At 38.0% G+C, this 16,711-nt stretch overlaps 3 protein-coding genes and 2 long non-coding RNA genes across 9 annotated transcripts in view; 3 read left to right on the plus strand and 2 right to left on the minus strand.

Moving 5' to 3' along the window:
• Positions 1 to 11: 11 nt before the first annotated feature.
• Positions 12 to 1,898, plus strand: LOC105693295 (splicing factor 3B subunit 4). Its single transcript, XM_012413129.4, has 4 exons — positions 12 to 189; positions 436 to 519; positions 604 to 878; positions 966 to 1,898. The coding sequence occupies exons 1-4, from the start codon at positions 156 to 158 to the stop codon at positions 1,836 to 1,838; spliced, it is 1,266 nt and encodes a 421-aa protein (XP_012268552.2). The 5' UTR covers positions 12 to 155; the 3' UTR covers positions 1,839 to 1,898.
• A 2-nt stretch (positions 1,899 to 1,900) lies between these two features.
• LOC125502064 lies at positions 1,901 to 5,473 on the minus strand. The gene is made up of 3 exons (XR_007279875.1): positions 5,034 to 5,473; positions 2,653 to 2,904; positions 1,901 to 2,036 (listed from the first exon to the last, which is right to left on the minus strand). It is a non-coding gene; the product is annotated as an uncharacterized LOC125502064 (long non-coding RNA).
• Positions 2,155 to 3,428, plus strand: LOC105693270. Its single transcript, XM_012413086.3, has 3 exons — positions 2,155 to 2,871; positions 2,983 to 3,196; positions 3,304 to 3,428. Exons 1-3 carry the CDS (start codon positions 2,668 to 2,670, stop codon positions 3,318 to 3,320), a joined length of 435 nt encoding a protein of 144 aa, XP_012268509.1. The 5' UTR covers positions 2,155 to 2,667; the 3' UTR covers positions 3,321 to 3,428.
• Positions 5,474 to 5,600: 127 nt separating the features above from the next.
• Positions 5,601 to 9,210, minus strand: LOC110117450. Of its 2 annotated transcripts, none has more exons than XR_002306075.2 (4): positions 9,073 to 9,210; positions 8,368 to 8,504; positions 8,180 to 8,257; positions 5,601 to 8,092 (listed from the first exon to the last, which is right to left on the minus strand). It is a non-coding gene; the product is annotated as an uncharacterized LOC110117450 (long non-coding RNA). The 2 variants fall into 2 exon arrangements; XR_007279870.1 differs by lacking the exon at positions 9,073 to 9,210 and adding an exon at positions 8,574 to 8,708.
• The window catches only part of LOC105693260 (BMP and activin membrane-bound inhibitor homolog), a 29,172-nt gene continuing 21,574 nt past the window's right edge, over positions 9,114 to 16,711 (plus strand). Inside the window, exons 1-5 of one of the 4 annotated variants that reach the window (XR_007279867.1) lie at positions 9,466 to 9,596; positions 9,699 to 10,192; positions 10,620 to 10,944; positions 11,656 to 11,791; positions 15,937 to 16,407. The gene's annotated coding sequence lies outside the window, so the exon portion shown is untranslated. Of the gene's footprint in view, positions 9,253 to 9,465; positions 9,597 to 9,698; positions 10,945 to 11,655; positions 11,792 to 15,936; positions 16,408 to 16,711 lie in introns of those variants that run through there. The other 3 variants (XR_007279868.1, XR_007279866.1, XR_007279869.1) reach the window with 3 other exon arrangements.

Genomic DNA, 16,711 nt, shown 5'->3' on the forward strand with positions numbered 1-16,711 from the left:
ATTGACAGTCAGTGCGGCCCTGTTGGGTCGGATTTTTAAATCGAATCTCAAATGATCGACAAGTGCAGCGTCTCGTATATCGCAAAACCAGCTTGCATTGTGCTGCCACGGCACGGCTTTAAGTCGTTGCTTTAAAGCATATTGATGCTTTAGAGATGGCAGCCGGTCCAATCGCCGAAAGAAATCAAGGTATTATTCATTAATTATCAATCAAATTGAACAATTAAAAATGTTATATCGTTATGAAGTTTCCTATTGAATAAGTATGGCGAAACATTTCAATGTTTCCTGGTTATCGAAAATTTTCCTACTATCAATGGTTTCAAGTCAGGTTCATAACCTACGACGTAAAACGTTTTACAAGATCATTTTTGATCTTGTGAAGTTGATAATCCCACGACCAACCTAATTTCATTAAAACCTGCCTTATTTCAGATGCCACAATTTATGTGGGAGGGCTCGATGACAAGGTCACAGAATCCCTCATGTGGGAGCTTTTTGTACAATCTGGACCAGTCGGTGAGTAGAATCTACTTTGTTGCAAGTCATCTGTAACATATTATATTTCTTGTAGCTATCAAAATCTGTCGTTATTACTTTCAGTCAATGTCCATATGCCAAAAGATAGAGTTACCCAAATGCATCAGGGCTACGGCTTTGTTGAATTTATGGGAGAGGAAGATGCAGACTACGCGATTAAAATTATGAATATGATCAAGCTTTATGGGAAACCAATAAGAGTAAATAAAGCTAGCGCCCATCAAAAGAATTTAGATGTAGGGGCGAATATCTTTATCGGAAATCTGGATCCAGAAGTTGATGAAAAACTACTGTATGACACATTCAGTGCTTTTGGAGTAATTTTACAAACACCAAAGGTGAGTGGGCAGCTTATTGTATACTCCCTGTACTTCATAACACAAAAAACTGATAACCTTCATAAAATGATCCTTCTGTATTTTCAGATAATGCGTGATCCAGAGACGGGCAACTCCAAGGGATTTGCCTTCATAAATTTTGCCTCATTTGACGCATCAGACGCCAGCATCGAAGCGATGAATGGCCAGTACCTCTGCAACCGTCCGATTTCCGTATCCTATGCTTTCAAACGAGATGCAAAGGGTGAGCGACATGGAAGTGCTGCAGAACGTTTATTAGCAGCTCAGAATCCTCTGAGCCAGGCAGACAGACCTCATCAACTCTTCGCAGATGCTCCACCTCTTAATCCAGTATCGCAAGCCCAGAATCCAGGAATGCCTCAGCATCAAGCTCAGCATCATCCTCATCCCCATCATCCGCATCATGGAATGATGCATCACCACCATGGAATGGTTGTTCCTCCACCTCCGCCTCCTTCGACTCCTGGACCTCCAATGGGTCATCCGCATTCTCATCATCCTCCTCCACCTCCAGTTCCACCCCCACCATCAGGGGGATTTCCTCCATCAAATATTCCTCCACCACCGCTGCCTCCTATGAATGCTATGCATCAATCGCACCCTCCACTTCCTCCTGGTATGCCGCCACCGCTGCCACCGATGCCTGTTCAAAATTCTCAGGCGCAACAAGCCTCCAGAATGATGCCTCCGCCACACTGGGGTGGACCTCAGGGTCAGTTCCCTCCGCCGCCACCACCATCCGTCGGAAGTGGACCTCCACAATATGGTCAATTTCAACCACCCCCTCCGAGGCCTCCTCCAGGATGGCGTCATCCGCCTCCTCCTCCAGTTTCTCAGGGTGGACCACCACCTCCACCCCCCCCGCAATTTAGACCACCATTTCCGCCACGAGGACCACCTCCTCCACCACCTCCGCATGAAGCGGGACAACAGTATTGATTTAAGATTATTTTAATACTAAAAAATTTTGATAACATTAATAAACGATGATTGGTCTGACGCAACAGAGTTCCTGAATTTTATTCTCCTGATTCACAAATAAGGACTATATGTACAAGGAGTAGGATTGTGACAGCTAGTATTCTAATCTTTAGCCAAGTTTCAAAGCAAAGACCTTCAATTCCAAGATAACAGCCCCTGAAAGAAGAAGAAAAAAAAATTGCCTCGAGTTCAACAGCTAATAAATTATAGCACGGTCAGCTGGTCAATATCGACCGTTCGTTGCGCGCGTAAAATATAAGCTGGACATTCGTACCATCGATTATTTCGCATTTGTGGCTTCTACCCTGAGTGAAGTTACCGTAGCCATCACTTCCCGCGTCGTAATTTTTATAAACATATTCAAGTTGTAAATTCCAGGCAATTTCAAAACGCGAGTAAAAAAACTCACCCGATACAATTGGACGCGCTTTTTCATAAAACTCATAAAGATTCATTTTCAAACATCGATGGCAGAATTTAGAATAAGAAATTTTTTTAAATAAACAAAACTCGTAGAAATTCTCTACTATCGTCTCTCAATCGATCCGCGGTAAAGAATTCACCTCGTATAACATTAGAGGTCAAAAGTATTTCTCATCATTTGTAACATGTTATTTTTATTCGTTAATCTACTGCAAAAGTGTTATATGAATCACATCGACGTTACTGTGGTAAAAATTTCTTTGCTAATTTATTGCAATAATAAAATCGTTTAATATCAATTTAAAAAAGGCAAGAATTAAATTCGAAGTGTGAATAAAAAGTAGCATACCTGCACCGTATCGCAATGGCACGTATGGTATACGAGTGTAATCTGGGACTTCGTAACGAAAATTACACGGCTAATGGTCCGGTATTTTGTACACCAGATAAGCAATATTGTTGCAATCCACAATGTTGTCTTATCCAGCGAAGACCGAGCCGCCAGCTTTGGGAAGCATGGTATTTTTGGCTCGGGCTTGCATTGCTCGCTCTCTTCCTTCTGACATCGGTAATATCGTGAAAAAATTTATAAAAATCATTTCTACAACACAGAAAAATAAAAAATAATTGTAAAATATATAATGCAACGAACGTAATTATCGCATTTGATGAACTTCAGGTGAGCAGTTACTTGATGAGCAGTTGCAGGCACAATCTCAACGCATCGCCATTTGGATTTAATTTTATGAATCAAGGATCAATGGGAAACGATCATCAAAACAATCTTGACAATGCTAATCATATATCAATAAACGTTATAGCAACACCAGAGCCACTTTCTTCCCACAGAAAAATGGTCCTAGTTGCACCCAGACCAAGTCTCACCCACATGAGTACGTATAAAAAACAAATAAAAATAGGAAAAACTATCTCAAAAAATGTTCGGAAACAAATTTTTGATTCTTAAACCGTTTCTTATTAATGGTATGTGTAATTCCAGCACCGATCGTTGCGTGAAACAAACAGAAAAGAAGAGAATTAGTTGATTTGTCCTATATATTTCCAACTACACACTTGAAGAAATCTGATACATCTCCGAATCAATAATTTATTAATAAATAATAAGAAAAAAAAAATTAATTTTCTTGAAGTGTAAATAATGCCCAAGTGAAAATACGTTTGGCATGTGTTTCTTGTAACCTACATATTATATATAGGTGCATAGGTACTATAGTATGTATGTATATACCACAAGTCTAGTGTATAAATGAATAAATGTTAATAGAAATTATATTGGCCGTGGTTTACTGTGCAATTAAACTTACGTAGCTAATCTCCGGTTGTCGTACTACCTACTTCATATTTTGCAGCGCATAAAATATTCCTAATGCACCCCAGCTGCCGTTAAGACTTCAATCTTTAATTTCCGCCAACACCTTCTCCTTAAGGGTCGCGGTATAATTTATTAAAAAGAAAATTAAATAAATGAAAATAGAATATTCTATGAATCTATTATTAGCCGCATCGACTACCTATACCGCTGGATGTACTTGAATTCCGTTAACTTATTTCATTCTTACTACCAAAGTTAAACAATATAGTTATATTATAATCTTTAGAAAAGTAGGTAATCATCATTTTCATATCCTTTGGTTGCAGAAGTTATTAACCGATTGTAATATACGTGTATAATGAGCGGCTTTCTATATATCGTTGAACCGCATATGCTGCATACTTTAGAATTTCTAAGCAGTGTCAATGATTTAATTAACGCCTAAGGCGCAATTATAAACGGCTGCCTACTTCAAGTTAATAAATATACGTGTAGAATATACATTCATAGTACCTACGCCACGCGATCATCGTGCCTGCAGCTGCGCGATATAAAATAACAATATAAAATTCGAAATTATGAAGGATTATAATTATCATACAATCCCGCTCTGCATACTCTTTCTCTCTCTCACTATGTATTCCAGCAGCTACATAAGTTTAAAAACAGAAAAAAGCAATAATTGAAACGAAAAAAAAACCTTCATTACAATTTCTTAATTACTTGGAATATCAATTTAAACAATTAAGACTATAATTTGTGTAAAAATAATTCTTATCATTGTTTCAACTGCACACTGTGATCGTTTTTTTATGAAAAAAAATATACATTCGTAAACTGACGTTCATTTTTAGCGTCTTTGCGCTAATTGATGAATATAAATAGCGGCAATTAATTAATATTTGCAACGAAATTCTACATAGGGATCAGGTGGGAATATATATCGTTCTCACACATGATTTTTGATAGCCTGTTGAAAACCGTAACAAGTTTGTGATAGTTTGATCAAAAAAATTAATTTACAAGTATTTTTTCCTTCAAGGTATACTACAGGGATGTGTGAAACCAACTTCCTTTCTTCGGTAGTTGAGAGAACGAGCTTAAGAATATGAGTAGAGATTTCGAAGAAAAGAAGAAGAAAAATTAAATAAGTAAACAAAGATCGTGATATAACGACTTTGGTTTTTCAGGAATAAAAATGAATAAATAAATCTAACATAGTTCTGCGAGCTTCTGAGTTGTTCTATACGATTCAGGTTACGCCAATAAAATTCCCAATTCATTTCAACGTTTGTTATTGAGAAATGAGCGCGAGTCAAACTACACCTTTCGTATGTACAAATATAAATTATACATGATATATAAGTAAGTGGATATATGTACGTGTATGTATATACCTTGGATAAATAGGTCATGCCTCTTTTCGTATAGCTCTACCACAGCGTAGAGTAAGTATCCATCAAAGAAAATCTTTGTTTCCAATTCAATTCACAACGCATTCATCTCATGCGTTCTCATTGATATGCCATCAATTTGCTAGATCCGTGCGGGAGCCAATGCAAATCGAAAGCTCCCAAGACAAGGAGGACGTTGTTGGATCGAAAGATTTGCATGACACACAATCAGGGAATTTATTCCAAAACTCATAATTTTCGCGACCAATGCGATCACACGACGTCCTTGCTGTTGCCTGAGTCTATTGAGAGACAGTCTGTGAACAACATCTGATTAGTACGTACAATAAAATCAAGGATATGAATAAAAAAAACTTGGAGAGTCTTCAGGAAGTTTGGATTCCTGAAATCAGAAAGCAAACTGCATGTTAGTAGCCAGAGACAGCCTGCAAAGAACATTTGATTAGTACGATAAAATAAAGGATTTGAAAAAAAAAAAAAAACTTGAAGAGTTCTCCGAGACGTCGGATTCCTGAAATCAGAAAGCAAACTGCAATAGATAAGTAGCCAGAGACAGCCTGTGAACAACATCTGATTAGCAATGGACTTAAAAACTAAAACCTAACACCTGTAAGGAAATTGAAATTAGTATGAAAACTGAAAATAAAAAATATTGATTAGGAGCTGTAAGAAAATTTTATTAACATTGATAATCTGAAAGGTAAAATTTTGATTAGTATCTTACAAATAATCCCGTGGAAGTCAAGTACCACGCACAAAAAGGTGCGATAATACTAGATTCCTTACAATTTTTCGGTTTTTGGGTTTAAAACGCATGAAGCGTTGACATTTATGTTTTAAGTGCCAAGTCCGCGCGCATACGAGCAGCAGCGACGAAACTTGGGTTTTTATTTTACTTTAAATTCCTGAAAGAAAATCTCTCAAAGTTTTTAAAGCGCCTTGCAAGATGGCAAGTCACGCTAGTTATTGTTTTAAAAATGGCCCAATCGGGCGTACAAGAAATAACATATATCAACAAATAACATGCGATTCCTCGTCCGCGCGCTATGTACCCGCGCGAGCAGCGTCAGACTTGGAATAATTATGCTAATGGAAATCGAAGAAATGCAATTTTTAATCGCATCCTTCTATTCCAATTAACATTGGGGAGTGGAAAGGGGGAAGGTTTGAAAATTTGTGGCGTGGCGGTCGGTGGTCCTCTTCGACGCGACGTCTTCGAGCTCAACGTCCACCTCACTTCCATGCACCACGGCTGGTACGGAGAGCAAGGCGAACGCATTTTGCCCATTCCAAGTGACCACAAATATTACAGGGAATCAAAAAACTCAATCTAATTTAATTTATTTAGTTGGGAAGGAAAAGTGTCTATCAGATCTCAGCAAAGAGACCTAAAAGACCACATAAAAAGAATTATTTGAAAAATATGGAGTTAAATGTTACATAAAATTGATTAACGGAATTTGATCGGAATTCTACTCAATTGATCACTTGGAATTGCTGTGGAAAGAAAAGTTGCGCTTCCGATTTCTTGCCTACCCATTTTGTGGAGCCCACATCCCACCCAACGGTTAAAACTATTATTCACATACACACTGCTTATAAATGCCCTCGCGATGCATGAATTTACCTATACCTGCCTTTCACCTATAATTATCCAAGAAATGATTTTACTGACGAAAACCCCAATTCATACTTGCGCCGGCGCACCGATAATTTCGTCTCACTCACATCTCACATTCATTGCCGTGGTATCTCGTTCAAAAAACTTACTGTTGACCTGTTGTGTGTGTAGAAATATAAAGGCTGCCCATGCCCCGGCCGAAGCCGTGATTTATTTAAATTTTGAGAAAAGGTGTGTTTGTTTTCTGGCCGAAATTTAAAAAACATCAATGATCTTTAAATGAATTTAGCAAATTTACTCTTGAGTAAATATCATCAGTAAGAAAATGAGATTAATTAATCTCATATAATATTCATTAAGCAAGAAAAAGTTAAGGGCTGAAAATTGTGTGTAAGGGAAGAAAATTCCTGAAATGATTAGACATCCTGTTATAGTTCTAGTGAATTTACTTATCGGTACCTAAAGACGGGTTCAAGTTGGATCAAAATTGAGTTGAAAGAATTGAAATTTTAAACATGCAAATAGATAAAAAAATATAGAGATCAAATTCAAAATTGATTCAGCTGATGGCTGATCATTAAATTGAGACTAAATGAATTCTGACTTTTCGCGGAAGCTATCCAAGTCAATTCCTGATGTACCTGAAAAAGCTGGATCTATGGTAAGGACCATCATTCGCACGACCAAATTTTATTACCAATCAGTGATCAACGCAAGCGAGATCGATCACCGAAAATTATAGAACAATTAGAAAACGCGCGAGTCGATTGAACGACGGTCTGTACCGTTGCCTATGAGCTGCACACTCTTGCACTTGAATTTATCAAAGATGTGATTCATTCGAATAGTTCACATCTAATGAATTAATTGTTAACTGATTTCTCAAATAACTGATTAATTAATAAACTGACTGACACACTAAATCATTCATTGATTTTTTCACTGACCTCATGTTTGAACTAATAATCGACTGACTGCCCAGTCCATTGATTTTTTGAGTACTTAATTTGAAGAAAAAAGTTTCATATGTTTGACGCTACAGGGTGCAGGTGCGCTATGCTCAACAACAACCAACCCTACAATTACCTGATCTAATAAAATCAAAATCCAGGGTACCGCCACGCCATGTGATAAGAGGGAGAGAGAGGAGGGGAGATATTATAAATTACAACGACTCCAACGCCAGCGTTCACCATCGCGTGAGCTGGCAGAGAAGTCGAGGAACTTTAACTGCGCTCACCATCGTTGCCAGTACCAAGACCAGACCTGAGCTGGTTCCCAAGCTCAGGGGTCTTGGATTTTACCTGGATGTCTCTGCCTCCCTGATGACTATAGCTGTGTAGTAGGTTGAATGTAGAAGATGTAGTACGATGAGAAGTCGATACAATGCTCCTTCGATACTCCCACGAAAAATAGTGCTCTAAAAATGACAAGAAGAGAAAAACATGAATAATAAGAAGAAAGACTCCGTCAAAGAGAAAAAACAGTGGTAGAAAATTGTATTTACCGAGATTTTTCACTTTATGCTTGTGGTTGGTGACCAGCCAGACGAGGAGACTTTATTGTAGGTAGTAAAAACTTTTATCTGTAAAACGAAATTTAAATATTTTTGATAAAGTGGATTTCTAATACACAGGCGGTGCGAGTCATAGAATTCGGAGAATGTGACTAAAATTATTAAAATTTGAGGCTCACCAATTCTGCTCAAATGTGGTGAACAGAAATCCGGTTTGAGTAGCTACGGAATCGTTCACAGCAGTATTGCACGTGCCAGTTAAATTAGTTGCACCGATACGTATAGTATGCCATCGAAGTGCAACAGGCTCTGGGCTCTGTAATGCATAATACCAATACACGAATAAGTATTGCAGTTCCAAATCAAATTGAATCAGATTACAAACCTCACGGCGACGAGGTCGTCTTCGCCATAAAATCACAGCCCGGTATTACGAATACCGAGCAATTATAATCGAATCAAAATTACCAAGCGTCTATTACGCAGCAACTTTACGAGATATGAAAATTTCGTGAAAAACCGTTGAAAGATTAGGAACTCGATTCTCCGAAACAAAAGATAGTGCACTCTGATTCGAAATATTATATCAACAAACTACGATATTCTATTGTTGTAACAACTCAAACGTGAAAATAAATCGTAATAAGTAGGGGCATAGTCGCATGATCGTAGCGTGACTAAAAAATACGTTAAATTTCTGAGAAGTAAGTAGTCGCTGCTGTAAACAAATGGAATAATACCAGCTCGAAAATCCAACTGTTTGGTTCGACCTTAGTTCGACCGCTCGCAATCGAATCGCAGTAAGTCGAAACAAAGGCGCCCGCTTGCTGCTCGCTACGAAAATACGTGGGGAAAGATAGAAAAGAAGAGAAGTTAGAACGAACCAGATTGTAGGACAGGAAAGGTGAAGATCCGGGTGAAAGAAGTTCCAGATCTCCATATTGCAATGTGAGTATGCACTTCGAAGAAACTGCAGAGACGCAGATTGCTTCGCAGCAGGTCTAGGACCTGTCCGTAACGTGTCCATGCCTGTCTGGCCCGGGCAGAGCCATGCAGTATCTCAGGTAAAACCATTTTATATTTCAATTCAGTAGATTATTCTTGTCCCAATATTAGAATTAATGTTCAAGCTAATTAGTGCGACCTTTAGAATTAGGTATTATGCGATATGGTTAAATTAGTAAGTAGTTATAAAAGCACGAGGCGTACTGTTCGAAATTCGGGAAGCTAATGGCGTCGTAGCTTCGAGACGCTTCGAGACGCTTCGAGACTCCCAGCATGCATTGCTGGTGGGGCTCGCCGCATGGTGGCGTTCCAGTCGAACTCGTTTAACTTTTGTTTAACCGCCTCGTTCGCGCGTTTCTCCGTGTCGCAAAAAGCTGAACGAACGCAATAAAAACGATCGCAGGTAATATTTCAACAATCAGATATCGATTATAATCTATTCTGGGTTCAATCATCCTAATTATCACGATTCCTAATTATTCAATGGGTATTGCTTTGATACTAGATGGAATAATCTCGAAGCTTAGAACGCAGATCGTCGACATTGAAAAAACCAATCAATCGCAAAAATGATGGGGTTATCTGATGAATCTGGAGAAATTCACTCATATTCACCAATCCCTACACGGTGTCGGAGGATGGAGAGGTAATTACAACCATCGAGCCAGATTATTGTGAGTATTATTATTACCATTTTTTCTCTCTCATAAACCGCAAGTTTTTAATACCTCGCCCAACGGAGAGAGTTCGCTGTCCGCTACGGGTGAGAGAAAAATAATATTTTTGAAACAAAATCTTGTATCCCACAAGTTTTTTGCAAATGCAAAAATATAATAAAGTAAATTCATTGCATACGAGCGTTAGTGCAGTAAAGGAAGGCGAAATATGCGTTCTCCGAGGGTGTCGTTCTCAAAGAATAATAATAGCAGTAAAAGAAAAAAATAATCAAAAAATCGGAGGACATCAAAAGCACCGCAATATTTTCATCGCATTAACGGGGTAAAGTATTAGCCAATAATGTCGGCGGTGATGGAATTAAAATAGTTGAAAATAAATTCGACCGTCTCGACGACGCGAGCGGGGTATGAATAAAGAAAAAATAAAATAAAATGAATGAAAAATTGAAATAAAAAAAAAAAAAAAAAAAAAAGGGGTAAAAGATTTGAACGATCGGAGAAAAAGGCTCATCCAGAGGTGGGAGTAACTAAAATTAGATGTAGAGAAGCATCGCGAGTACACAGCATCTTGACTCTTGAGGCTTCGTGAGGTGGACATTTCCAAGGAAACTTTTGTGTCAAGTAGACGAAAGACGACGTCGCGACGCCTGGCGCCTATAGTAGCGTGTCCAACGTCGACTTACCCAGCTGTTGCTGTAAAAGCAACACCTTGTTCACCTCAGCTCATATCCCTACACAACTCGTTTAAGGTAGAAGATGGGGAAGAGAATTATAAATGCGAAGGAGAACCTCAAACAAAAATAAACAAACTGAAGACCAAAAAAATAAAGAAGACTCGTTTACTTTGGATAATTTGCATACCATATCTTGCAGCCAACGAGGAACGTATGCATATAACTTGGTACAATTTAACCGGCTAATTAAACACGTACCGAACGTATTTTAATTACGACATGGCAAGGATCTTCAATATTATTACTCGAGGTGCCGGCGTGCGACTTTCCAACCACACGGGGCTCATCTTCTTCATCACCATCATCGTATCTCTAACAATTGAATTACCCTCAGTACACGGTAAGGCTATACCTCATCAATTATAAATTTTATTAGCGTTATCGTTATTTTTACTTACACCGTAAGGAGTCTCGATTAATAACAATCAATCTTACAATCTTTTCGCATCGATATTTTAGTTTTATTTCTATTCCACAAACAGGGAATTTTTTTTATCTGTGTACACTTAGGTGAGAGCATTATAATATTGGCAAATTGCCGGTATAATAGTTCAAAATATTAGAGCGTGGGTGACGGAACGTGTAGTAACGTATACAGCTACAGATGCAGCAAACACGGGCATATCGATTGGTTCAGAAATAGTTTCTGTGTGATCGAGAATAGAACGAAGGAATGAACGAACCGATTCTCCGTATATCGAAATAACGAACCGCGATTCGTACCTACCCAGTTTCACATTCGTATGAAATGAGTAAAAATTTGATTGACACTAAAATGAAAAAGCTAAAGAACGAAAAAAAAAAAAACAGTTTCATCGTCCCCTTGATCTAAACTCGTAACATATCAACGTGTAAAGTGGGACACTTTCCGTCCCCAACGTCACGATGTCCAGACTTAATGGTTCCGGTGCCATTTAATATCGTCATTTCACTCCAATGTGATCGCTCTCTTCGTACATACCAATACCCGTACAAACGTACGATGAAAGATAGATAAATAGAATATACGTACGAAGGTACGTACTCGTACATGGTTTTTTTTTCTTTTTAGGCAGGAAGTGCGTGTGCACAAGCAAGTCATGCCTGGAGGCAGGCACGGACACCTGCAGGACGCGTTTCTCCTGTTACACAGAACTCATCCTGATCGACGAGGGACAAGGAAACACTACAACCCGGGGCTGCACCGAGTAAGAAATTTTTTCCTCCCGCTCTTTTGCTTTCTTTTTTTTTTCATGTGTATATAATTTATTTATTTATTTTTTTTGCGATATTTCGCGCCCGTTAAGCCAGCAATGCAACGTATGCACCGGTGTGAGTCCAATTTATTTGTAATATGTATAAAGTAGGAAATTATTGGGATCTTGAGGAAAATGGGTAATATGAACGACAGTAATAACAACTATAAATGAAAACAAGATAAGGACACAGTTCTGCCTGTGGATTTGGTTGACAATTCATAGTTATATACGTGTAGGTATACGTAACGTATACAATCACTGTGCAGGAGGATCGAGTTCACCGAACTCAATACGTATACGCTATACATCTATATGTATAAAGTAACTAACTAAGAGAATCCATGAACGTATATATTTATTTGTATGTACGTAAGACTTATTTTATATATATATATATAAATACCTACGTACCTATGTACGTGCGTAAAACGCGGTATACAAGAGATGCGGCTAAGAAACTTTGCGCTTAATTGCCCCCTGCACGTTCATTCCTCGATCCTTGACTTGATGCATGCGATTTTATACTTGTATGTGATACGTGCGTATGTACCAGTTCTCTATGTACTCGTGGCGATTATTATACCTACAACCATATACCTAAGCATGTATATATGATACGTACGATAATTCAAAGATTCGCGATCTCGTGGAACTCGTGCAACTCGTGCACGCGAGTTATCATATTTAAATACACAGCGGACGGCGTGAACCATAGTTATGGAGATATTTTGATAACATTAATTATCTTATTAGAAAATAGATGGGTGAATGAATAAAATTACGTTCGTACGGTGTACAATTTACCGGTATATAACTAATTGATTAGGTAATTATTGAGCAATTGGTATACGTATATTTTTTCTTCCTTTCTCAGGATATACCTAGGACATCAATCGTCGTGTACGGGGCGAATATTATAATTTATCTTTTGATATCAAATACTGTAACACCGCGGCGGTAGACATGTGTTCTAATAATTTCACTGACGTGAATTTACGTTGTAATTATACCATATACGCAAGAAAATGCAAGGCATCAAACCGTCACTCTACATACATCCAACTCGGTATGTCGGATAGAATAATTATATACTACAGTACCTAATTGAAATTGCAACTGTAACAAGCCACGGTATATTTTCCACGTAGATTTCACGTACCGTGTATGAGTAAATTATATAAAACTACGTGCCATGCCCATTACGTAATTTATGGTATTTAACCGTACGAAATATTTATTTTAATCGCTTCGTATTTTTTTTTTTATTTTTCCGTCAGAATTCGGTGAATAAAAAGAAACAGAACAATCGATTAATTGTTATATCAATTGACTGAATTAACCGAATAGTTTGTTTGGAGGAAAAAATTCTATGCAGGTATATAGATTTATTTTCATCGGGTTACACGTATTTGCACTTGTAAAATATCCCCCCATCATTAATTCCAATCTCATCTTGAGCGACATTCTGATGAATCAATCTCATAATATATTGCTCAAGTTGCTTGTACCACGGTAGGTTACACGACTGTCCGTATGTAACGTGTTTTCTGTGTATCGTACGCACATGCCTATATACGAGTTCGCGTAAAAAAAATTGAATTAAAATCCATCTACCTATCAGTCGGGCGTAATATAAATGAGTATATGTATAATTATATAAAACGAATACGTGATACACGTATACTGTGCAGATATATAAATTTATTTATAGAATCAAAACCGCGAGCTTGCTGTTGAGTTTTTTTTATTTATTATCATTTTATTTTTATTTTCATTTTATTTTGCATCCATATAAGCGTAAATACATGTAGGTATGTAGCGCAAAAACTATCCTATACAATTTATACATACAACGACGTGTGTCTTGCTGAAATGTAGTCTGAATTAATTAATGAATTTATTTATTTATTTAATTAGCTCGAATCCAGTGCAGCGCTGAATATAATTCTCATGTTACGTACACACGTGAATGTAGATTATTATCCCATATGGCGAATACATGATTCTTGGCAGGATTTATAGCGCATTCCATGTCAGACGCGACACTTTTTCCAAAATATTATTTGAACTTGATAAAACCTTCTTGTTTTTGACTTATGTATGGTATTCTTAATGTTTTTATTGGCTCAGGAATCCGAATCTGGAAGCCAAATTGATCTAGCTATAAAATTGATCGAGTTATCGAAAAATTTTCGCTTTTTGGTGCAGAAAAATTGAGATATCTCGGAGGGAGAAATCCGTAGCTCAATTTGGCCAACGGATCCGTGTTCTTGAGGTCAAAATACATTAGATAAGCGTCGTACGAACTTCATTTTTGGCTCAAAAATCGAAGAAATCTAAAGAGGTACCCCTTGGAAAATTTTCAAATTTTGGGCAAAAATGTTTATGTTTTAAAATTGATTGTATGATACTTTTTTGACGTATTTTGATCTCAGGAATCCGAATCTGGAAGAAAAATTGACCTATCTATAAAATTAACCGAGTTATCGCCAATTTTCAGCTTTTTGGGGTCAAAACTAAAAAATTGATTTTTTAGTCAATATTAATGTAATTCGAGCTCAGAGATCTGAATCCGGAAGAAAAATTGATCTATCTTAAAAAATTACCGAGTTATCGCCGAATTATCGCATTTTTTGGCATAAATTTGAGGATATCTCGAAGGGAAAAAATCGTAGCTCAATTTGGACGACGGATTCGTGTTCCTGAGGTCAAAATACATAGGAAAAGTGCCATACGATCAATTTTTAAAAATAAAAAATTTTGGTCAAAATTTGAGATTTTTCCAAGGGGTACCCCTTACGATTTTTTCAAATTTTGGCCAAAAATTTTTATTTTTAAAAATTGATCGTATGGCACTTTTCTTATGTATTTTGACCTCAGGAACACGAATCCGTCGTCCAAATTGAGCTACGATTTTTTCCCTTCGAGATATCCTCAAATTTATGCCAAAAAATGCGATAATTCGGCGATAACTCGGTCATTCTTTAAGATAGATCAATTTTTCTATCGGATTCGGATTCCTAGGCGCAAATTACATAATGATAGATTAAAAAATCAATTTTTTATTTTTGACCCCGAAAAGCTGAAAATCGGCGATAACTCGGTCAATTTTATAGATAGGTCAATTTTTCTTCCAGATTTGGATTCCTGAGGTCGAAATACGTAAGAAAAGTGCAATACGATCAATTTTTAAACTACTTTACTTTTGGCCCAAAAATCGCTACAAATCCCAATCGGTATACCTTGGATTCTTTGGATTTTTGGGCCGAAATGGAAGTTATAACACTTTTTTAATGTATTCTGAACTCAGGAATCCAAATCTGAACACCAGAATCATCTACTCATGCAATCGATCGAGTAATCATCAATTATTCGCTGTTGGGAGCAGAAAAATTGAGACATATCGATTGCTTTTAGTCGTAGACCCCCACTTTGATTCGTCGCAATCCATGCATGGGTCGGAATATTCGAATTTCTCAATTCACCAGCGAGCCCAAGCTTTGCTGGAGTCAGGTAGCCACGGGCGAGGGGTTTGTTTTGAGGCGTCACCTCTGCTCAGCCCCGAAGGTGACGACTCACAACAAAGCGCTACTCTGCTGGCTGCGCTGACTCCAGCAAAGCTCGGGTTCGCTCGTCGACCAAAAAATTCGAATATTTTGACGCAGAGATATCCTCAATTCAGGGTAAAAAAGCGATAAAATGGCGATAACTCGGTCAATTTTTCTGTTAGATTCGTATTCCTGAGGTCAAAATACACAAGGTTAGCATATAAGATAAATTTTTTTTTCTCGACCCAAAATCGACAAAAATCCAAGGGGTACCCCTTTAGATTTCTTCGATTTTCGGACCAAAAATGCAGTTTGTACGACGCTTATCCAATGTATTTTGACCGCCGTAACACGGATCCGTTGGCCAAATTGAGCTGCGAATGTTTCCTTTCGAGATATCTCAATTTTTCTGCTCCAAAAAGTGAAAAATCAAGGATATCTCGTTAGGATGAATTCGTAGCAATGAATTTTGGATTAACCATCTAAAAATATAAAAGTCTCGTTGAAATCGTTGACTCATCGTCGGTTGCGAATGAATTTTCACAGGAAGGCGACACCGCTTCTTTGCGAAAGTCGTCCTCGGATGGGGTCTCTTCTCGATTCAAACGACGCCACGTTGGGTCATCTTCGGGTCCGTTGGCCACGTCTGAGCTGTTGTGACTCACACGATTACTGTAACAGAGCCGGAGCCATGGACGTTTCGACGGGAGGAATGGATCATCGGAAATTTCTGACTACGTCAAACTCTCACCCGAACTCTAACCGAGAGAATACGGCAATTCCGAACCCTGCGGACGTCGGATCTTCGCAACAACCTTTGGACCCCCCGGATCGTTATCGAGATAACGACGAGCCCTCCCTGTTTTCTTCAACCTCGAAAAATACCTCGGATTACACGAACGGAGGGATGAATTCCTACTTGAACCTTAAACAGGTCAAACCTCTCCACATTGCCGCCCTTGTTCTCGCCGTTGCTGCCCTGATCTCCGTACTCGCCGCGTGCTACGTCATCAACAGGTAGGCAAACAACGACAACAACGATAACAATAATAATAATAATAATCGTAATTCAGTACACGTCATTTTTACTTGTCCTTTCGTTTATCTTATTTTATTTTCATTCGTTTCTTTATTTCTTTAGTTTCACTGCCCACTCGAACTAGTCGTGACTAATAATAATAAATAAGTGACTTTGTTGGCCGCCCACCGTTATACGTATAATCTACTTGGTCTTCGATTTACATAGGTGAGAGGAAAATATGGAAATCCGTTACAATATTATTTACTTTACACTCAGAGTAGGTACACGTGAAGTAATTTT

The sequence above is a fragment of the Athalia rosae genome, chromosome 8 (genome assembly GCF_917208135.1).
Source record: "Athalia rosae chromosome 8, iyAthRosa1.1, whole genome shotgun sequence".
Classification (NCBI taxonomy): Eukaryota; Metazoa; Arthropoda; class Insecta; order Hymenoptera; family Athaliidae; genus Athalia; species Athalia rosae.